Below are 18,683 nucleotides of genomic sequence, written 5' to 3' on the forward strand. Positions count from 1 at the left end.
TTGTTGACCTTGACAGTTTGAGGGATACTGTTAGGTATATTATAGAGGCACCTCTGGGGATCTTCACATAATTGGTCAGGGGTTGTGGGTTTTGGGGAGGGAAAGCCATTTTCATCACATCACATCAAGGGTTCATGCTGTCAGCCTGGTTTCTGACTGTTGCTGTTGACCGTGATCACTTGGCTGAAGCAGTGCTTGTCAGGTTTCTCCACTGTAAAGTTACTCTTTTTTTCCCCTTTCCATACTTTACTCTTTGGAAAGATGTACTATGTGCAGCCCACACTTAAGGAGTGAGGAGGTATGCTCCACGTTCTTTAGGGTGGACTACCTACAGAATTTATTTGTAATTCTGAATGAGCATGTGAATTTTTCAACATCATTACCAGGATCCATTTACAGAAAATTATTCAGAAAATTAAGGGAGAAATTCGAGCCCACGTTTTATAAAGAAAAAATACTTTGAAAACTTATTTTTAGGATAGATTCCTAATAATAGAATTATGGGCCAAAGGGTACACACATTTTTATTACTAGCTTTTTATTTTGAATTTCAAATATAAGTTGTAAGAATAGTGCAATAAACTCCCATCACCTAGATTCACCAACTATTAATATTTTGCTATATTTGCTTTATCACTTTCATATGTATATATATATAAAATTGCATGAGTCAATAAATAGTTCAGTGTGTGTTTCATAAGACTAAGGGTGTATATCGTCAAATTCAGGAAATTTAGTAAGTCCATATTCAAATTTTGCCATATGTTCCATTAGTATTCCTCGTAGCAATATTTTCTTTTCTGATCCAGGATCCAATCCAACATCACCTATTGTATTAATTACCTTGTCTTTTTAGTCTCCTTTAATACGGAATAGTTCCTCAAACTTTGTCTTTCCTGATACTGACGTTTCTAAAGAGTACTAGTCATTTGAATTGGCCAGTTGTAGAAAGTCCCTCAATTGGGTTTCATCTGATAGTTTCCTCATAATTACATTCAGGTGCTGCATTACAGGAGAAGTACATGTGTGATATCGTGTCCTCAGTGCATTGCATGTCCTTTTAATGGGAATGGCACACCCATTTTTAAGGCTCTTAATACAGATGCCAAATTATTGTCCAGCTGTGCTAGTGGACACTGTTCTTTGTAGCGTATGACAAGTTGGTACACGTATTTGAGAAAAGTGGTGGTGTTGGATAAGGGAAGGGTTCAGCCACAAAACAGTAAACCTAACAGGGCGACAGAAATCCATGCATTTGATCGCAATTTGATCGGTAGTCTAATCAACTGAACCAGATAGTAGGCTTGTTTCTCTCATCTAACTAGTTTTTGCACTAATGATTTCATTCATCATCCCAGAAGACAGGCATATGCATGCCTCCAGCAAGCTAGGTCAGGATGAGGTGGTATTCACTCGTTTGGATTACAGTCCTTCCTCCCGTTTATTTATTTTTGGCTGCACCGTACAGCATGCAGAATTTCCCCGACCAGGGATCAAACCCATGCCCCCTGCAGTGGAAGCGTGGACTCTTAACCACTGGACCGCCAGGGAAGTCCTCCTCCTGTTTATTTTTACAGTGTTCTGCAAATATCTGAGGCTAAAGACTGGGAGCCTCAATCTAATACATGTCTAATCACTTATGAAAACAATGTCTGGAAGAGATGTGATACTATCCAGAGATCAATGTGCTTCCGCTTCTTTGGAAAACAGTGCTGATTTTTATGATTTATCATTATTTTCAGACATTAAAAAATACAGCAAAGTACAAAGAATTCAAATGTCTATGTACCATGTACCACCACCCAGAGTTGACAATGAACATTTGTCACATCTGCCTTAGGACTTCATTTTTTAAATACAAGAGTGTTACAGGCACACTTAACATCGCCTTTTGTGCTGCTTCCCTCTCCCCCATGCCAGCGCTCTTACAACTGCTTTCTGCAGTATTCTGCTGACTCACCGAGGAACAGGCCAGGTGCTATCTGGTAAGAACGTGGTAAGCTTCACAGAGTGAAGCACAACTGAAAAAGTTATCATGAGCCCATGCAAAGATTAACTAGTTAGTAGTTTTCCAAATCCAATTTCCTCCTATACTAGCTTAGGTCTTGTGAAGAAGTTTTACTAAAACAGCTTTTCAGAGAAATTCCGAAAATCCCACTCCCAGATAAGCCTGTTGACTACGGTGTCACCAAAACTGCCGACCTAAATTCCTTTCAGGTTAGTCACTTAAGAGAAGGTTTGCGTGCTCCTGGATTTACCTGCTCCCAAGCTAAGGCCTCAGTCTGTGGTTTATTTGGAAACTGAGTCACTAGAATAGATAAGGTAAGGCTTCAGTTTGTCTGCTGGGGAGTGCAGAAACTGGAGGTAGATGAAAAGCATGTCTTTGAATGTTGAGGAATTAATTTTTAAAAGAAAAGACAAATGGTGGCAGAAAGCAGTGGAAGTCTACCTTACGTGCTTTGCACTTTTTAGCCTTTTCCAACCAGTTTTCCGCACAGCAGAAAGTAATTTAAAACCTCGCTGGTCTCTAATCACTCCCTAATTTGTAACCCCTGGTGGCTCCTGTGTGCTCTGGAGGAGCTGGCCCTGCCCATTGACCTCATCACTCCTCCCTTTCTCACCAGCTCCAAGCTTTACTGGTTGGTTCTCTAGCTTTTTGCCTGAGATCTTTTCCTGCACTTGCCCCTTGGGTTGTTCTTCAGTCTTTAGGTCTCAACTTAAAATATCCCCTCCTTGGAGAGAGGTTTGCATCAACACCCTGTCACCTTAATCTTCTACTCTTGTCCCTTGTTTGTTTACTTCAGGACATGCCACAATTTTAAACTACTTTGTTTTTTTTCGTTTCATTTCTATGTTCTTATCTGGTTTTCCAACGAAAACGTCAGCTTCACAAGAGGGATGTCATGGTTTTTGCCGGCATCCAGCATACTGCCTGGTACATACATAGTAGGCATTCAATAACTGATGAATGAGAATGAGTGGAATCTAGAGTTTAGATTTTATTATCACATTAGGCTACAGTCTAGGTCTCTGTGTCACTCATAAGATCCGTCAGAAAAAAAAAAAAATCCCAAAACCCACGAACTGCTTGTGATTAAGTTTTGTAAAAGCATTATATATTTTACACCATTTGCTGAAGAGACTATCTCTTTCATCATTGAATTGTCTCTGTTGAAAATCAGTGGACCATTCTGAAGTTTCTATTCTGTTCCATTGGGCCATATGCTATCCTTGTGGTATTTATTCAAAAAATTAAAAAAGGGGGAAAAAGCAAACCCTAAAACTGAAAGCAATCTGAAATTTACTTAACCATATATCAAATTGGCAACCTAACTACACAGAATTATTCCGTATGACTTTTTTTTTTGGAATTTACATACAATGAACTGCATAGACCTACAAAGTACAATTAGATGAGTTCCGAGACCTGTGTGATCACCACAATAGACTAATTCCATCACCCTAGAGAGAAAGCTCTTTTCTAGTCAATCCCACACTCCCAGTCGACAGTGCTGATTTCTATAACCATTGATTAATTTTGCCTGTTCCTGAAATTCATATAAACCACACAGTAGGTACATTTTTATGTCTGGCTTCGACTCAACGCTTTTGAGATTAATCCATATGGTCACATGTAACAACGGTCAGCTTCTCTTTTATTGCTAATTTCCATTGTATAATTCAAAAAGTCAACTTTTTAAAAATTAAGACTAGAAGACTGTTAAAAGATTTAACAACCAAATGCAATGCATGATCCTGGTTTAAATCAAAAACTATATGGAATCTAAAAAAAAAAGGTTCTGATGAACCCAGGGGCAGGACGGGAACAAAGACGCAGACATAGAGAATGGACTTGAGGACACGGGGAGGGGGAAGGGTAAGCTGGGACGACGTGAGAGAGTAACATTGACATATATACACTACCAAATGTAAAACAGATAGCTAGTGGGAAGCAGCTTCACAGCACTGGGAGATCAGCTCGGTGCTTTGTGACCACCTAGAGGGGAGGGTGGGAGGGGGGAGACAACAGGGAGGGGATATGGGGATATATGTATACGTATAGCTGATTCACTGTTATACAGCAGAAACTAACACACCATTGTGAAGCAATTATACTCCAATAAAGATGTTAAAAAAAACTATAAGAGCCATTACTTGGAGAATCGGGGGGATTTAATATGGCCTGGTTAATAGGTACTATTAGGGAACTATTGATAGTTTTCTTAGCTCACTAAGTCTCTCCTTGGCAAATCTGTCCGATTTCACTATGAACAGCACCACCCGAGTTCTCAGTCACTCGGGCCCAAAGCCTCGGAGCTCCAACCTTCTTTCGGATTCCGCCACCCACCCTCATTATCAGTTCAGGTTTTTATCACTTCTTTTTTCACGGCTGTATTGAGATATTCACCTTTTTGAAATGTACAACGGAGTACAATTAAATGGCTTCAAGTGAGTGTATTCACAAAGCTGCGCAACCACCAGCACAATCACCCTGAGAACATCTTCGTCACCCCAGAAAGAACCCTTGACCCCACTAGCAGGCACTGCCCATCGGCCTTTTGTCCTCAGGCAGCCTTCAGCTCCTCCGCCCGACCATGTCAGGCGCCCGGACACAGTGGCTCCTCCAGGGCGCGGTGGAGACACCGCCCCGCCTCCCAGTGGCAGCTGCAGATGCGTTCCTTCCTCGCTGCGCTACGGCGCCCCGCTCCCCCGCCCGCTCCGTACCCTCAAGGCCCAGCCCCCCACCCGGCGCTGCGGCGCCGCAGCTCCCGGGACTCCACTCTCGGTCAGCCGGCTCGCCTACAGCTCCTCCGGCGAGCGTCGCCAGCCTCCGCACCCACGACGGTGGGCCCGTCCGAGTCCGCCTCTTTCCCAGCGGTCCCCGGCCGCCGCCGCCCGGAACCATAGAGCTGCTCCCCAAGAGGCAAGCAGGCCGGGAGAGAGCGGCTCTTCCGGCTCACACCTGCGCCAAGAGGCCTCCAGGACTCCGTGGTCCGGGCTTCCTCTTGGAAAGGCGGATCCGCCCTGGCGGCGCGCCCGGCTCCCCGCCCCGACGCCGGCGCTGACGGAAGCACGCCGGGTGACCTCACCCGCCAACATGGCGGCGGCGGTAGATTAGGACCGCGGGTCGGAGCCGCCGCCGCCACCGCCACCGCCACCGCCGCTGTGGGATCCTGTGCGGAGCCGCCGCCGCCGCCGCGTTTTCACCTCTTCGGGGACACGGGCCTGGACCAGGTGAGGGGAGCGGGGTTGCGGGCAGGCCTCGCCGGGCCCTTTCCCAGCTTCGCCCGAGGCATCCCGAGGCCGACGCGGGAGATGGGGGGCAGTGAGAGGCTGAGGGCGCGAGGCCGTTCCGCTGCCCCTCAGACGCGTCCGGGCGCGGGTCGGCGGGCGTGGGCCTCGGGCGAGGGGTGCGTGCGCGGGGCTCGCGGCCTGGGTCCCCGCCAGCCGGCCGCGCCGCGGCTTCAACCCAAGGTTCCCGGTGCCCCTCCCGGCGGCTCCGACGCCGCTGTCATTGCTGTTGCTATTATTTCACGTGTTCGTTTTTGCCACCCTTAGAGGAGGCACGGTTCGCGCTAGGTCGTTTCTTCCTTTGGTCTTTCTTCCACCATCCCAGGCCGACCCCGAGTGTCTCTCCTTCGTGCCGGGACTTTCCGAGATGGGGCTTCCCCGCTGGGAGCCGGGGCCTCGGGCCCGCTGTCTTGGGCCCTGGCCGCCGCCCTGCGGAGTCGGCCCGATGCCCGCACGAGCGCGCGGTTACCCGTGCAGCCAGCGCCCGGTTTCTGTACAAGTTCTTAACGAAACTGACGGTCTCCCCTCTCCCCTGTTTCTTTGCGACGTGGGGCAAAACAAGCAAGTCCTCCAGCGAAACTGTCAGTGCGATTTCCCCGGGAGGTTTGGTGTAAACCAGAATGCTGGTCTCTGCCCTGACTTGTGTGACCTTGGATGAGTTGCCACACCCTTCTAGTACCTTCTTGTCTTCAGTCTCCCAGAAAATTAAGCAAGTGTTCGTGTAGGTGGTGAACTGCTTATACCTCACGTACATCGCGGGATAAATAAATGTACACTGTAAATTGAAAATCTTTAAACCACTATGGAATATTCTTCGTTTGATAATAGGCCGTTAGGGACTTTGAAAATTCTTTTACTCTGATTGGTCAAGTACCATTCTCAGTATTTTTTTTTTTTCCAAAGGATGGATTTTCTTACGGAGGACCGTACCCCAGTAATTGAGTTCGGTTGAGGGATACAGACGGTTGAGTCCAAGGCGTTTTGTAGAGAAAAGGTGCTTGTTAGCCCGTCAGTTAGTCAATATTTACTACCTATCTTGCTCAGCTTTTAGGACAAGTGATTTGCAACAATAAGTATTGTTTTAAGAACATGTTTCTCTTAATGAAACATTTTAGACATACAAAGCAGCAGTTTTAACCAATCACAGTACCACCATCCTGCTTTTTAATCATAGTTTTTTCAAACTTGATTTTGATGCATATCTTATTCCAAATAAGTGGTCACCAAGAGTTATTTTTTGTTTTGGCCGCTTTGCGCAGCATGCGGGATCTTTGTTCCCGGACCAGGAATGGAACCCCCGCCCCCTGCCATGGAAGCACAGTCTTAACCACTGGACCGCCAGGGAATTCCCAAGAGTTCTTTTTTTTTTTTTTAACATATTTATTTATTTGTCTGTTTAAGGTGTGCCAAGTCTTAGTTGCGGCACGTGGACTTCTTAGTTGCAGCATGCATGCGGGATCTAGTTCCCCGACCAGGGATGGAACCAGGCACCCTGCAATCTTATTACAATTTTATTACAATTTAACAATCTTATTACAATTTTATTACAATTTTATTACAATTTAACAATCTTATTACAATTTTATTTTAGTGGGAGGAGATAGTCTAAATACAAAGCTTCTTGAAATAATTACATCATGTTAGATTGTAATATTTTTCTGCTGTGGTTCTATGGGGTTAAGAAATAGAATATAGGTATGATATTCTAAGTTAGTATTTCTGATGTGGGTGCTAGAAATTTGTTTTTTTGTTTTTTTGCGGTCTGCGGGCCTCTCACTGCTGTGGCCTCTCCCGTTGCGGAGCACAGGCTCCGGAGGCGCAGGCTCAGCGGCCATGGCTCCCGGGCCCAGCCGCTCCGCGGCATGTGGGATCCTCCCTGACCGGGGCACGAACCCGTGTCCCCTGCATCGGCAGGCGGACTCCCAACCACTGCGCCACCAGGGAAGCCCTAGAAATTTGTTTTTAATAGCCTCCAAGATGATTATGATCAGACAAGGTTGGGAAACAACTACAAAAAACTCATGTTGCTGCAGATTTGCTTTTCATAAGAATTTAAAGTAGAATTTAATAGTTGCTGTATACCTTCTGGTTACCGTTCATAAAATGTGCCTAATTCCCACAGTACTATCTATTAACATCCTGGGATTTGCACTGGTACTCAGAATAGAAATCTGGTTTTAAAAAAAGACGATTTATTGTAAGATTGTGGATATTACATTTGTTACTGAAGGATCGTGGATGTTTCGGAGATGCCACCAAATGGATGTATAAACACAGGATTAAGTTACCCAGAGCTTCCTCAGGCTGTCCATCTGGCTGACAGCTACCTGTAACTTGAGAGAAGAGCAAATTAAAGGTGTAAGGCAGAGAAAGAAACAGCTGGGTAACACAGCTGTATTCAGTAGGTTGTTAGAATTGTGTAAAAAGCAGGAGTTTTTATATTGAAGATCACTCTTGTATTTAATCACTTCTTGATACCAAGAACACTTATACCTAATTTGAATTCTGTAGGGTTCTAGATAAAATTTAAAGAGTAAAAGTAGCTATGTCTTTTTCATCATTTAAAAGGAAGCTTGAGCTGTCTTAGGCATGAAATGTCCTCTGGTTGGTGAGTAAGTAGTGGGGTGGACCTGAGCCTGGTCCCCTGCTTCCAGGAAAGCTCTGGGTGGTGGTCTCAGATCATATTTACTTTTTCTTTAACCTGTCTTTTTCCTTTTTGCCCCCCTGTCCCGTTCTGAAAATTGACAAATTTGCTTCTTTTGGTATTGTGGGTGTCTGATATTTGGGAAATTGCCTTGTTTTTCTACCATTTTTTCCTGTTATCATTAGTGTTAGTGTTTCCACCTCTGTGTTCCTCTCACCCAGCACGTTGCCTGGCTTGCAGGAGATGTGTATTGAATGAATACAGTTAAGGCCTAAGAGTTCGGAGCGGAAGAGGATGTACTCAACCAGGTGGTTGCACTGTTAACTAGCTGTTACGATTTTGGGCAAATAAATTGTCTATTCTTGTTTGTCCATCAATAAAGTTGAGACTGTTATCTTTTCCTTCTGGTGTGCAGGATTACTGTGACAACACGTGGAAAGGTGCTTCAGCAATAGAGGTCTCGTGCAGAGGCGATTTATTTATGGTATCTTATAGAGATGCAAGAGCTCTTTGTGCAGTATGCAGATTAGTCACCACCGAGTGTGCAGAGGGGGTGATGCCCTCTGTCCCCAGAATACCCTGCAGCAGCGCTGCAGAGTGCACACTTGGCATCTTTTCAGTGCCTTTGAGAAATCGTAATTTAATACAAATGCACGAGACCTGTGATAGCATTTCTTTCTGTTTATTTATTTTTAATTGAAGTATAGTTGATGTACAATGTTGTATGTTACAGTTGTACAACATAGTGATTCACAGTTTTTAAAGGTTATAGTTCATTTATAGCTATCATAAAATACTGGCTATATTCCCTGTGTTGTAGACACATAGTAGTGTTTCTGAGGTCTGCCTGCCCCATCACCTAAACACAGGCCTGAACGAGCTGCTTCGCTGCTATAAGCTGGCAGCTCAGGTGAAGTTAGAGGAGTTGGAAGGATGTTATATCCTGCGGGTCTCGTTTGTTTATGACTGGAACGTCAGAGACAAATTTGAAGCCTAAAGACCATGCACTAAACTTAAATGATGGAAGTATGTGTGGTCAGCTTCTCCATTAGTGTGAGTCCTTGAGAATGGTTGAGTGTCAGGGAAGCAGTCACCAACTGTGTGGACGTATGGATAGTAACGTGTACTAGAGCTGAGAACTTTATAGTGGAGAATCATGAAATCCATGATTAAAATGGCATTTATGGGGCTTCCCTGGTGGCTCAGTGGTTAACAATCCGCCTGCCAGTGCAGGGGACACGGCTTCGAGCCCTGGTCTGGGAAGATCCCACATGCCACGGAGCAACTAAGCCCACGTGCCACACCTACTGAAGCCTGTGCTCCGCAACAAGAGAAGCCACTGCAATGAAGAGTAGCCCCTGCTCGCCACAACTAGAGAAAACCAGTGTGCAGCAATGAAGACCCAACACGGCCAAAATAAATAAATAAATAAAATTTAAGGAAAAAAAGATGGTATTTATGGTTAGTTGATAGGGATTTGTAAGAAAGTTTGAAGAGCACTAGGTTAAAAATCCAGTTTGGATACTTGGTAAACTGTGCTTTGTCTGTAGCATCTGGGTTGGTGTGTAACTAAAAGTGTCTTAAGAGATACGGATTTTTGATAAATACAAGAAATTTTTTTAAAATTTTGTTTTATTGAAATATAGTTGATTTACATGTTACGTAAATTTCTTTTTCTTTCTTTTTTTTTTTTTTTGGCTGCGAGGCTTGTGGGATCTTAATTCCCCAACCCAGGGATTGAACCTGGGCCACGACAGTGAAAGCGCCGAGTCCTAACCACTGGACCACCAAGGAATTCCCAATGTTGTGTTAATTTCTGCTGTACAGCAAAGTGATTGTTATACGTATATATATACACACACACACACATATACATTCTTTTTCATATTCTTTTCCATTATGGTTTATCACAGGAAATTGTAGTTCCCTGTGCTCTACGGTAGGACCTTGTTGTTTATCCATCCTTGATATTATAGTGTGCATCTCCTAACCCCAAGCTCCCAATCCATCCCTCCCCCACCTCCCTCACCCTTGGCAGCCGCAAGTCTGTTTTCTATGTTTATGAGTCTGTTTCTGTTTGTAGATGGGTTCATTTGTGTCCTGTTTTTGATTCCACGTGTAAGTGATATATGGTATCTGTCTTTCACTGTCTGACTTACTTCGCTTAGTATGATGATCTCTAGGTCCATCCATGTGGCTGCAAATGGCATTATTGCCACCACGTCTTCTTTATCCATTCATCTATCAGTGGACATTTAGGTTGTTTCCATGTCTTGGCTACTTTAAATAGTACGCAGCCAACATTGGGGTGCATGGATAAATACAGGAAATTTGATTATAACAAATTCTAGAACATCAATTTTTTTAAATATAAAATATATTTAAAATATAAAGCATTATTCAGAAGATGAGTACTTCTTTTTTCCTGTTACCAAAAAATTCTGAGACTTTTTATACGTTAAATTTTGTTACTGATTTGCTCTTTTCTCCTCTCTTTTGGAACTTAATCATTTATTCCTTGCTCTCTATTTATATCTCATTGGCTTCTCCACTGAATGTAAACGTGCTTAAGTCTCTTTCATTGTATATAAAACAAAACAAAATTAATGAACTCTCAGACCCTTTGTCTCTCTCCCCAGCCTCCATTCTTGTCTTCCCTTCAAACCATGAAAGAATAGACTAAAACCCATTTTCTCTACTGATTCACTTTACATTCACTCTTTTTTTTCTTTTCTGCTCATTTCTTCCTTTTTATTTTTAATTAATTTATATTTTATTTTTTGGCTGCATTGGGTCTTCGTTGCTGCACACGGGCTTTCTCTAGTTGTGGCGAGCGAGGGCTACTCTTTGTTTCCGTGCGTGGGCTTCTCATTGAGGTGGCTTCTCTTGTTGTGGAGCACGGGCTCTAGGCGCTTGGGCTCAGTAGTTGTGGCACGTGGGCTCAGTAGTTGTGGCTTGCGGGCTCTAGAACTCGGGCTCAGTAGTTGTGGTGCATGGGGGATCTTCCCAGACCAGGCTCGAACCCGTGTCCCCTGCATTGGCAAGCGGATTCTTAACCACTGCATCACCAGGGAAGTCCTCCATTCGCTCATCACGTCCCTGGCCTCTGCCGTTGCCCTGCCAGTCAGATTAGCCCATCCTGTCGGGGACATCATCTTGACGTTGCATTTTTTTTGGTGTGTTGTTTGTACTGCCTTCTTCCCGAAGCGCCTCCCCCGACTCTGAGCACACCCTCCTGTCCCCTTTATGCCTTTCTGCCTGTCCACTGCAGACCTTAGCGGGCTCCTCTGCCAGCTTCTCATCTTTTTGGCCAGCCCTGAAATGGTAGTTTTGCCTTGAATTCTAATTGGGTTTCTTTTTCAGATTAAACCAGTGTTTCTCAACATGTTTTTTAAAAACCCTTTTTCCCTTTGATAAATAAAAATCTCTGGCTCCTCTTCTGGTGGTGCTCGGGGTTGGGGCGGGGGGTATGTGATTCTTCCCTCCCATCCTCTCACTGAGAGTCAGTGATACAAAGAAGATTGAAGGTTTACTCAGATTTATTTTCTATACCTTATAATCTGAAAACAGTAGGTAATGTTTGCTTTTCCAAGCATGAATATGCTTTTTCAAACCCAGCCACCCCTTCTCCCACCTCCTGGAAACTTTGGCGCTTCCTCCCCTTGGACGTCGCTGCTGTCCGTCCACTCTCCGTAGGTGATGCTGTAGACCCGCCTCTGCGCAGGCCACAGCTTTCTATCTCCAGTGCAGACCTCGTTCTGAGTTGAAGGCCTGTATGTCTAGCGTTTTGTTCATTTCCACCTTGCCGGCTGTGGGCATTCTACAGCTCAGTACGCCCCCAAGTGAACTGGTCATCCTCTCCCCCAAGCAGCTCTTGCTGTACTGTGTGACTTGGGCAGTAGGAGCAGCGCCACGTTCTGTACAGCTGCCTGGTGAGTGCCGTTGAGTTGGTTCACAGATCTTCAAACGCATCTGCAAGTTTTCCCTGTGTCCCCTTCTCCTTCCCTGTGTTCCTGCTCTGGGTCGTGCCTTCATACGCTCCTGTTCAGGTTTTTCCAGTATTACCCTAACTTGTGTCCTTGCCTCCAGTCTCCGTTCTGGCTTCCACACTGCCTCCAGGATGATTTTTCTAGAATATAATCTGTTCATGTGCTTCTCTTGCTCAAAACCCTTCAGTGATTCCTACTGGTGTTCTACAGAGTTCCTAGCGTTTTTTTGCATCATGATCTAATCTGAGAGGCTACCGAAAGAAATTGAGTGGTTTTTTTTCCCTCCAGAAAAAATGCTCATGCGCACAGAATTTGCATACAGTTCTGCGGGTTCGTTAATGGACATGGTTAAAATAATTTTCCAGCTTACAGGATAAAACCCGAGCTGCCAAGCATCCTGTAGCATACGAGGCAGGCCACATGCTGACTACTGTGAGCCCCATCCTTGTATCATAGGACTTTGCCATGTCAAGTGGGTAATTTTTGTGTTGTTCCCTGCTGTTCCAAAACACTTCTGTGCCTTTTCCGGGTCTACTTGACATCTAAAGTTCACGTCGTCCCATTCCCCAGCTGGGTCAGTTGGTGACTAATCACTCACGTTCCAAGATCTGCTCAGATTTTACCTTATAAAGCCTTTCCTGATTTCCACTTTTTTTTAAAAAATTTATTTATTTTATTTATTTATTTTTGGCTGTGTTGGGTCTTCGTTGCTGTGTGCGGGCTGTCTCTAGTTGCAGCGAGCGGGGCCTATTCTTCGTTGCAATGCGCGGGCTTCTCATTGCAGTGGCTTCTCTTGTTGTGGAGCACGTGCTCTAGGTGTGCAGGCTTCAGTAGTTGCAGCACATGGGCTCAGTAGTTGTGGCTCGCAGACTCTAGAGCGCATGCTCAGTAGTTGTGGCGCACGGGCTTAGGTGCTCTGCGGCATGTGGGATCTTCCCAGACCAGGGCTCGAACCCGTGTCCCCTGCATTGGCAGGCAGATTCTTAACCACTGTGCCACGAGGGAAGCCCTCCACTTCTTTTTTCTTTCTCTCGAGAGAATTACCTGTTCCTTGTTTTGGGTTGCCCTTCCCACTCATGTATACTGACTCGTATCACAGAATTTTATTGTTCTTATTTGTTTCTATGCTTTTGTTTTCCTCTACTTGATAGAAAACTCCTGAGGGCAGGCGATTGAGCTTAAGCCTTTGTGCCCAATGCACAGATATTTCTTAAGATCTTAAAACAGTCTGTATCATTGTTTTCAGTAGAAAACAATTATTTGGAAACTTCTTAATAAGACATTTTGGTTTGAAACAACTATTAAGGTACGTAGTAGGGGTCAAAAGATACAAACTTCTCATTGTGAAATAAATAAGTCCTGGGGATGTAATGTACAGTCTGGTGACTATAGTATATAATTCTGCCTTGCATATTTGAAAGTTGCTAAGAGAGTATGTCTTTTAAAAAGGGGGGTACATGGTATGTAAAACAGCTGTTAAGTCCACATGGAGAAGTGAATTTTACTTGCATTGATTAGGATACAAGTTAAAGTACCTATTGAAGAGATTCAGAATAAAGTGGCCTGAATAGGAGTCAGAGGCTAGTGGTCAAGGCGGGCAGGGCAGCTCTGCTCCACGGGGTCATTCAGGGACCCAGGTCCCTTCTGTCTCGTGCTGTCCCCTGGAGTGGTGTCCTTGTTTGCATGTCAGAGTGAGGTGTCTGCCATATGCACATTTCAAACCCAGAGAGGAGGAAAGAGGAAGTCTTCAAGGAGAGACCCCCGCCACCACCACATTGCACATGTAACTTCTGCTCTTCTTCCTCAGGCTCAGGCTAACCTTGTAGCACACGAAGCTGTAAAGGAAACAGGGAAATGTTGTTTGCAGCTGTGTGGCCATGGACGTAGCTGAAATTTAGTAGGCTTTACTAGTAAAAGAAATAAGAGAACATATGCTGGCTCTGGGGGGAAGGTAAAGAGAGGACAGAGCTAGTGTTTTTGCCACATAGGTGAAAATAGAGTAACTAGGGAGAGGTAGAAAGGGAAATTTTCTTTTTTTTTTTTTAAGGGAACTTTATTATTTTTATTTATTATTTTTGGCTGCGTTGGGTCTTTGTTGCTATGCGGGCGCTCTCTAGTTGTGGCGAGCAGGGGCTACTCTTCGTTGCGGTGTGTGGGCTTCTCATTGCAGTGGCTTCTTGTTCAGGAGCACGGGCTCTAGGCACGTGGCCTTCAGTAGTTGTGGCTCACGGGCTCTAGAGCGCAGGCTCAGTAGTTGTGGTGCACGGGCTTAGTTGTTCCGTGGCATGTGGGATCTTCCCGGACCAGGGCTCGAACCCATGTACCCTGCATTGGCAGGCGGATTCTTAACTACTGCCTCATGAGGGGAGCCCAGAAATTTGCTTTTGATTTGATATCCGAATAAATAAATTCCTACTTGTCAATAAATTAAATTATGTTTTTTAAAGATTACTGAGAAAAAAAAGGCCAAGAAATATTTATTTTGGTATTTAGTTGAATAGTTGGAGTCAATGGGAAAATGTACTGGCATGTAATAAACTTTATTTATTTTCTTTTTTATACGTTTATTTATTTTTACTTTATTTTTGGCTGTGTTGGGTCTTCATTGCTATGCACGGGCTTTCTCTAGTTGCGGTGAGCAGGGGCTACTCTTCGTTGTGGTGACTTCTCTTGTTGCAGACCATGGGCTCTAGGCGTGCGGGCTTCAGGAGTTGTGGCACGTGGGCTCAGTAGTTGTGGCTCGCGAGCTCTAGAGCACAGGCTCAGTATTTGTGGCGCATGGGCTCAGTTGCTCCGCGGCATGTGGGATCTTCCCGGACCAGGGCTCAAACCCATGTCTCCTGCATTGGCAGGTGGATGCTTAACTACTGTGTCTCCAGGGAAGCCCCTGTAATAAACTTTAAACTGAAAAAATACTTTTATGTTTTTAGGTTTTACACATCTGTAAGTAGACCTTTCCGGAGCGCTGCCAGCCGACCCCATGGCGTCCTCTACTACTGTGCCTCTAGGATTTCACTATGAAACAAAGTATGTTGTCCTCAGCTACTTGGGACTCCTCTCTCTGGAGAAGCTGCAGGAGCAACATCTTTCTTCACCCCAAGGTATTATCTTTGGCTTGTGGTGGTTGTATTAAGTAGTAATAATTACTTCATGTGTGCAAAATTATATGTATCTAAGTAACTTATAGCTCTGGTTATAAGATTGAATAATACTAATAGGCTCTTAAAGAATAAGAGCCACTCCATCCCTTCCCATCCCCTCATCCATTCCCACAAGCATGACTTTTCATGTTTTTTAAGAGCTCGATATTTTATTTATTTATTTTTTGGCCGTACCATGCGGCTTGCGGGATCTTAGTTCCCTGACCAGGGATTGAACCCATGGCCCCTACAGTGGAAGCCTGGAGTCCTAACCACTGGACCGCCGGGGAATTCCCAAGAGCTCCATATTTTAAATGATTGCCATTGGTACAGGGAAAAATGTAAATAAACAGAAACCCATCTGCCTTTAGAGATTTCATACTTAGCAAGCCATAGATTAGAATTATATAATTATTTTTAAAGTTTATAACACAGTTGAGTTCCTCAAATTACCTTTTTTCAAGGCTATTAGGGTTTTTTTTTAATTGAAGTATAGTTGATTTACAATCTTGTGTTAGTTTCAGGTGTACAGCAAAGTGATTCAGTTATATATATATACATATATATCTTTTTTTTTCAGATTCTTTTACCTTATAGGTTATCACAAAATATGGAGTAGAGTTCCCTGTGCTATACAGTAGGTCCTTGTTGTTTATTTTATATATAGTAATAGGGATATTAGATGTAAACAGTCGATCAGACTTAGAGAGTTTTTAGTGCAGTTCTTTGTATCACGAAGTTGTATATGTCCTTCTTTAAATAATTTGCCAAACGAAGCTTGAAACAGTTACTAGAGGCTGAATTAATCTTCTTCGTTAAGATGCAACATCATCATCTTAAATATTCTTATCCATAGATTTTTACTACAGCCATGGAGGTAGTTCTTATTTATTTGCTGCTATTTTAGCTCAAGAATGGGTAGTGTTGGTACTAGGACGACACAAAATTCATGTCTACTCACAACTAGGGCACCTACCAGGCACCAGTGGGGGACCACGGACACCTAAGGGGACGAGAGGAACCCCCAGCGACTGGGGAGGACGTGGGCATAGGGGGAGTGAAGGGGGAGGAGAAGTGGAGGCCGGATGGGACAGGAGCCCCTGAGGGGTGGCTGGGGGAGGGGAAGGGATCCCACGCCCGAAGGGGGAAATTGGGGAACCATTGGGAGGACAGAGGATCAAAAGGGGGCATGGCCAGGTTTCCCCTGTCCACTTGGGCCCCTGGGAAGCTGTTGAGGTCCCCAGCCTGATCCTCTGCCCACCCAGGCCCCCTCCAGCCACGCGGGTCCTGAGGGAGTGGGAGGCAGGGAAGGGGGAGCAAAAGTAAAGGCCGGACCTCCGGGACCGGCACCCCTGAGGGGCGGCTGGGGGAGGGGACCCACCCACGGTTAGGGGTCCACCCACCCAGCGGGACCCACCCACGGTTAGGGGTCCAGCAGCAACTGGGGAGACCCTGGGGGAGACGGTGGGGGAGGGGCGCAAAGGAATGGATGGGAACGGGGCCAGCACTTTCCCTGTCTACTCAGGCACTGGGGAGCCAGTTGGGCTCCCGGCCTAATCCTCTGCCCTCGGAGCCTCCCTCCTGCCGTGCAGAGCCCAAGCCCCGCCCCTGCACCCCCAGCCAGGGCCCCACCTCTACACTCAGAGACCCCCCCTGAGACCCCCCTCCAATGTGCTGGGCCTAAGCCCCACCCACACATGCTCACTCAGGGCCCTACCTCCAGACTCCAGAACCCCACACTCCAGAGGCCCTCCTTTCCACATGCTGCCTCTCCCCTTCTGGGCAGGTCCTAAGCAGAGGCCCCGCCCCACACTGAAGGTCACCCTGCCTAGGCTCTGCCCCATGCTCACACCCCCACCCCCCACCGCCTAAGTCCCACCCTACCCTAAACCCCAGCCCTGCCTAAGTTTCACGCCCCGCCTAAACTACCCCCCCAAGGCCAAGGCACTTTTTTTTTTCTTTCTTTTTTCCGCTGTGGTTTTATTTTACCTTATTGCAGTTGTTTCAATTATAGTTTTATTTGTCCTAATACATTTTTTATCTTATTAATTTTATTTTGTTTTTTATTTTTTGATATTGTACTGCTCCTTTTTGTCTTTCTTTCTTCCTTTTGTTTTTCTTTTTTTTTTTTTCTGTGCCATGCAGCTTGTAGGATCTTGATTCCCAGGCCGGATATCAGGCCCAAGCTCCTGTGGTGGGAGCTCCGAGTCCAAACCTCTGGACTAACAGAGAACCTCAGACCCCAGGGAATATCAGTCGGAGTGAGGCCTCCTGGAGGTCCTCATCTCAGCACCAAGACCCAGCTCTATCCAACTGCCTGCAAACTCCAGTGCTGGATGTTTCAGGCCAAACAACCAGTAGGACAGGAATACAGCACCAATCATACAAAAAAAAAAAAAAAAAAGAAAAGAAATGACAAAAAAATATGTTACAGACAAAGGAGCAAGGTTAAAAACCTAAAAGACCAAATAAATGAAGATGAAATAGGCAACCTACCTGAAAAATAATTCAGAGTAATGATAGTAAAGATGATCCAAAATCTCAGAAACAGAATGCAGAAAATACAAGAAAAATTTAACAAAGATCTAGAAGAACTAAAGAGCAAACAAACAGTGATGAACAACACAATTACTGAAATTAAAAATACTCTAGAAGGAATCAATAACACAGTAACTGAGGCAGAAGAACAGATAAGTGAGCTGGAAGATAAAATGGTGGAAATAACTGCCAGGGAGCAGAATAAAGAAAAAAGAATGAAAGGAATTGAAGGCAGTCTCAGACCCTCTGGGACAACATTAGACGCACCAACATTCGAATTATAGGGGTCCAGAAGAAGAGGAGAAGAAGAAAGTGTCTCAGAAAATATTTGAAGACATTATAGTTGAAAACTTCCCTAACGTGGGAAAGGACATAGTCAAGTCCAGGAAGCACAGAGAGTACCATACAGGATAAATCCAAAGAGAAACACACGGAGACACATATTAATCAAACTATCAAAAATTAAATACAAAGAAAAAATATTAAAAGCAGCAAGGGAAAAGCAACAAATAACATACAAGGGAATCCCCATAAGGTTAACAGGGGATCTTTCAGCAGAAACTCTGCAAGCCAGAAGGGAGTGGCAGGACATATTTAAAGTGATGAAAGGGAAAGACCTACAACCAAGATTACTCTACCCAGCAAGGATCTCATTCAGATTCAATGGAGAAATTAAAACCTTTACAGATAAGCAAAAGTTAAGAGAATTCAGCACCACCAAACCAGCTTTAAAACAAATGCGAAAGGAACTTCTCTAGGCAGGAAAAACAAGAGAAGGAAAAGACCTATAAAAACAAACCCAAAACAGTTAAGAAAATGGTAATAGGAACATACATATTGATAATTACCTTAAATGTAAATGGATTAAATGCTCCAACCAAAAGACATAGACTGGCGGAATGGATACGAAAACAAGACCCATATGTAAGCTGTCTACAAGAGACCCACTTCAAACCTAGGGACACATACAGACTGAAAGTGAGGGGATGGAAAAAAAAAGATACTCCATGCACATGGAAATCAAAAGAAAGCTGGAGTAGTAATTCTCATGTCAGACAAAATAGACTTTAAAATAAAGAC

The 18,683-nt window shown here is 44.6% G+C and overlaps 1 protein-coding gene across 8 annotated transcripts in view; it reads left to right on the top strand.

Moving 5' to 3' along the window:
* Positions 1–4,785: 4,785 nt before the first annotated feature.
* The window catches only part of BCL2L13 (BCL2 like 13), a 64,218-nt gene continuing 50,320 nt past the window's right edge, over positions 4,786–18,683 (top strand). Inside the window, exons 1-2 of one of the 8 annotated variants that reach the window (XM_073789287.1) lie at positions 4,786–5,235; positions 14,856–15,026. In XM_073789287.1, the coding sequence (XP_073645388.1) occupies positions 14,906–15,026 (121 nt within the window). In that variant the 5' untranslated portion in view covers positions 4,786–5,235; positions 14,856–14,905. The remainder of the gene's footprint in view (positions 5,236–14,855; positions 15,027–18,683) is intronic. The other 7 variants (XM_033867282.2, XM_033867283.2, XR_004529082.2 and 4 more) reach the window with 7 other exon arrangements.

Source organism: Tursiops truncatus, chromosome 11, assembly GCF_011762595.2.
Source record: "Tursiops truncatus isolate mTurTru1 chromosome 11, mTurTru1.mat.Y, whole genome shotgun sequence".
NCBI classification, from domain to species: Eukaryota; Metazoa; Chordata; class Mammalia; order Artiodactyla; family Delphinidae; genus Tursiops; species Tursiops truncatus.